The 4803-nt window shown below is 29.1% G+C and overlaps 1 protein-coding gene across 1 annotated transcript; it reads right to left on the bottom strand.

The window, feature by feature from the left end:
- Nucleotides 1–630: 630 nt before the first annotated feature.
- LOC108327424 (uncharacterized) lies at nt 631–2655 on the bottom strand. Its single transcript, XM_017561128.2, has 3 exons — nt 1874–2655; nt 1126–1800; nt 631–1042 (listed from the first exon to the last, which is right to left on the bottom strand). The coding sequence occupies exons 1-3, from the start codon at nt 2597–2599 to the stop codon at nt 767–769; spliced, it is 1677 nt and encodes a 558-aa protein (XP_017416617.2). The 5' UTR covers nt 2600–2655; the 3' UTR covers nt 631–766.
- Nucleotides 2656–4803: the final 2148 nt, after the last annotated feature.

Here is a 4803-nt window from a genome sequence, read left to right as displayed (position 1 = left end):
ACCGAAAAACGTGTTTGATATATAAACAAATTAATTTAATTAAGTTAAAAGAATTGAATTCATTCCTTTTTAATGTTTAGAAATTAAAATATATTAAAGTTTTAAATATAAATAAATTTAATTTTTATATTAAAATTAAGAAACTAAAAACATATTTAATTATATAAAGAGAAAAAGACATGAAGACAAATAATATAATGTTTGCAATTTGTAAAAGTAACTATCTGTTTAAAATAAATTGTTAATACAATTACAACAATATTACATGATATTTAATTAATAAACCTTTTTTTCCATTTCATCATATCTATTAACGCTTTTTCATCAAGGAATAAACATATTACACAATTTTCATTTTATTATTATTACATTATTTTTTTTCTTTCACATAAATTACCGTGAAATAAGTATGACGCCTTTATTTCATAAAATTATTATTTTTACGATGAGAACCTAAAATCTAATATTTAAAATATTATAAAAAAAATGCATTACTCTTTAAAAAATTAGAATCCCTTAAATTTACACATGACCAAAAATGCTAACTCATAACTTGCAACAAACAACACTTGATAGACTTCTGAAATATTGATAGAAGAGTGCTTTACATTAAAATCTATTAGAAAAACAGAATAAGTAACTGTTAATAGCATTATATTTGATAAGACGCGTTTCACCAAACACAAAGCACAATAACATTATAAAAGCTAGGTCTCCTATATATCTAGAACTGAATTTGAAGAACACAAATTCCATCACCCAAGATTTAAACTGCGTTTGAAATAATAGTTTTGTTGTGATCTTTGACATGGAAGAGAACTTTGGACAAATGCAGCGAATGCCACCACAATTTTGGTGATACAACCATGGAAAGTCCAAAAACATTGTGGTCAAAATTACACTTGGTGAGAATCCTTTTTACAACTTCAAACAATATGGAAGTGATTGAACCATTCTTCTCTTCAATAGGTGTTATCAAGTGTTTCAAACCTTCTGTCAAAGCAAATGTTGAGGTCAATGAAGCTTTCAATATCCCAAGACCCTGCACAATTCAAACAAAGAGTGTGATATTATCTCATATCGAGAATAACAGCATACAAAGTAAGATTCCCCACAATTTCTTACCTCCTTCACACCAATTGAAATGACCCTTTCCTCCAAGTCAAAAAGTGGTACTTTTAGTGTATTGATATATGAAACAGCAGAAATGGACGACATTGGAGTCACAACCAAGTCATCGGTTACCATGTACATTATTGGTCCTTTCACAAAACCAAGAATACTTGAAGACTCTCCAGTAGAGGATTTAGGATCAACAATATTATATGATTTTCCAAAATATGAATAAGTACAAGGAAAACTTTCTACACCAATCGGTAATATCTGGTTGCTGAGGTTAAAATGTGGAGCACATACAGGGTTAGTTAGTTTGTCTTTGAGTTCCTGTGATATTAGATATCTGTCAGAACTCAGTTCATTCAGGCTTCCATATAATCTATCTATGCAGCTTACTGAAGAAAATCCTTCAACCATGTGAAGGACTCCACCCAAGGGAAAAGTGAGAAAACTAAGAAGAAAGTCAACAAACTCTTCCTCTGCTTCAGCAAACAGAATCTTCCCATTTGATTTTCTTATCTGTATTTTCACAACCATTTTCCTACCCTCAACAGATGGTATCTTTCCAGTCTCAAGCAGGTTTTGGCTTATAGGGGTAAAATTACCTAGATATTGTTTCTTTCTTAAGATTAAATCTGTCATAGGTGTCCTTGAGATCAATGAAAACTTTAGCAAGTCCACCACCTACAATAAAAAGTGAACGAACCAATGAAATGAAAGAATGGAAGTATAAAAACCAAGTTAAAAAATGACATACCTCCTTCTTGGTGATATCCACAATTTGTTCCTCAAGAATATCCATATCTTCAATTCCAAGCTTAAGAAACAGATTTGCACTTGCTCCAAAAACATTAGGCATTATATAAAGATCATCAGAAACTAAAAAAGAAGCAGATTCCTTAACAAAGCCATTTTCTAAGCACAGTATGTCTAAAGATCGCACCACCCTGTTCATTAGTTTTGCACAACCACATCTTTGATTTCTAAAAGTGCTCACAAGGGATGGCTTTACAACACATCCCAACCAGTTCTCACAAAAGTAGTAGCTTTTAGGCTCAGTCTCATCAATATTCAGCTTTATATTTTGGCAATAATCTTCCATAGAGTTCCTTGGTTGAAGTAGCATTTCCTTGCACGTTTGAATCCATAGAAATTTTTCTTCAATTTGCGACACACTTTCATACAATGTGCTCAGGCTGCCAACTTTAACTGGTTGTATATTGGACTCCTTAGCCACGAGTCTAGCAATAGTCCCCAAAGGCAATGTTAAGAAACTCAGTAGAACATCTACAAACTCTTTCCCTGCTTCAGCAAAGACCACTTTATTGTTCTCTTTGTTTACCAAAACTTTCAGGGAAACTGTGTGATCTTCATCCCCTGATTGAGTTGCAAATTCAGCCATTGTGGCTTCACGATCACAGATTAGCTTTGCCAAACTCTTCTTATTGAGAGCACAATCGTTTGAAAAATTAGAACTTTTCATGTTTAATTCGGTTCACCTGGTACCGATAAAAGAAGATCTTAACTTTACCTGTTCGAGTTTTTAGACGGCTTTGAAAAAGAAAATTTTGGTTTTGCTACCCATGATACATAATATTAGAATTTTTAAATATCACTCTTTTTAATCAACAAAATATTACAGAAAATTAATAAATTTTTATATAATATTTCCACTGTAATTAAAGCTTCTTAAATATTTTCATCATGTTAACTTATACTTATATTTTAAATGTTTTTAACGAATACCTTTATTAGTTGAAATTAAAGAGAGAGGTGAAGAGTTCAAGAAAATAATAATAATAATAATAAAATACGGAAACTAAATTATGATAAAAATCAATTTTAATTTCAATAAAAGGATTACGTTATTTTTTAGGGGTATTTAAGAGCGCTACGCATATATTACCAAAACCTACATTGCTAATCACAACTTGTAAAAATCACGTCCATGGTTATTAGTAATATTACCTGCTTCCTTGAAAATCTTCATCCCATAACTATGAATTAACGAACATCCAAGAGACACTATTTATAGCACATAGAAAGAATAAAGATATTTTAAGCAAATTAATTTATTAAATGAAATGACCTATGCTTAACTGATTATTTTAATTGCTTTATGAGCACGCTCATTCAAAAACGTTGGGCACGAAATACTTGATATCAAGTATTCAAATTTTATAACATACCTGTTTTTACATGGGATTTGAGTCCCGTTTGTTGTCTTTTTGTCACTCCAAGAGAATAAGATGCACTGCAAATACTCTCTGACGTCCATGTTAATTGATCTATGATGTAATCAAATATATCAAGGATTATGAATTTAGTATCTCTTAACGATAAGGTTATATTTATAAAATTAATAAGGGATCATGGACCTCTTATATCAGAATAATACTTATTTAAAAATATAATAAATAACAATTACATAATAAATAATAACTAAATATCTAAATTACTAATATTTAGTTATAAGAGAATGCAGTCCAAATAAACGTAGATTTTGGATTTCTTTTATGATAAAGAGGTGTTGTTGGAGTACACTCTCAATATATTTATTAGGCCGGATAATAACATTATATTTTATAAAATAACATATTCATAACCTTTTATTATGAAACAATTATATATTTAACTTTTATTTTAAATTTATCATAAAAAAATAAATGGTAAACGTAGATGTTAGCTTTTAAATTCTGTGATATAACATTGAAGTCGAGGTCTAAAACTCAATGTAACTTTTGTTAATAAGACAAATATACTATGTTGCTGCTACCAGGAGGGATAATAATAAACGTAAAGAGATTTTATCATTTTAGCAATTCCATTAAAAAATGTACATTGCAAGTTGTTTTAAGGAAAATGAAGCCGAAAGTGAGTGATAAATGTTGGAAGTAAACCCTCAAGATAAGTTTGAAACAAATTAGTATAAAAATAAGTTTGTTTTATTATTTTTATTTTAAAAAGTTTTCTCAAATACCGTTAAAAATACTTAAGGTTTTGTTCACTTGAATGGATTTGAGAGGATTTAAAAATAAATTTTTTTGTTGTTTATTTGAGTGAATTTGGAGGTAAGTGAAAGTGAATCTGGAAGTAAATTTTTTTAATCTGTCAAATCAATCAAATCCTACACTAATTCTCACAGACGTTGCTTCCAAATTCGTTCTCACTTACCTCCAAATTTACTCAAATAATCAACAAAAAAATTTATCTTCAAATCCTCTCAAATCCACTCAATCACTCTCCCCCAAATCCATTCAAGTGAACAAAGGGTAAGTGTTTAAATATTTATTGTAGAGCATTTAGTCCATGCAAAAGAGCAAGAATATTTATTTATTAAAAGTTTTAAAAACTCTATTCAACCACTATCCACTTCCTCTTCCTTTTAGATTTTTTTCTATCTTATATCATCGTTTGGATCATCTTGTCTCGATCTTTATTTTGGACGGATATGTCTCGATCTTCAATTTGGACTATTTTATCTCAACCTTAATTGGTCAGTCACAACTTATTAAAATAAGTGTTAATATAAATTATATTATAATTTTAAAAATTATATATTAGTTTTAAATTTAAGAAAATTTAATATTTTTTAAAATTAGAGTTGCTCAAATTGATAATTACAAGTTGAAAGTTTGTTTCTGTAACATCCCAAAAATACAGTATAAAACCATATCATAGAATATT

Source organism: Vigna angularis, chromosome 2 (genome assembly GCF_016808095.1).
Source record: "Vigna angularis cultivar LongXiaoDou No.4 chromosome 2, ASM1680809v1, whole genome shotgun sequence".
NCBI lineage: Eukaryota > Viridiplantae > Streptophyta > Magnoliopsida > Fabales > Fabaceae > Vigna > Vigna angularis.
The sequence above is the reverse complement of the archived record's forward strand: the minus strand, read 5'-3'. Positions and strand labels throughout refer to the sequence as shown.

Coding starts and splice junctions, on each gene's coding strand:
- LOC108327424 (XM_017561128.2), bottom strand. CDS start 2,599: ATGAAAAGTTCTAATTTTTCAAACGATTGTGCTCTCAATAAGAAGAGT. Junction 1,801..1,873: donor TGGATATCACCAAGAAGGAG/GTATGTCATTTT, acceptor TTTTTATTGTAG/GTGGTGGACTTGCTAAAGTT. Junction 1,043..1,125: donor TTTCAATTGGTGTGAAGGAG/GTAAGAAATTGT, acceptor TGAATTGTGCAG/GGTCTTGGGATATTGAAAGC.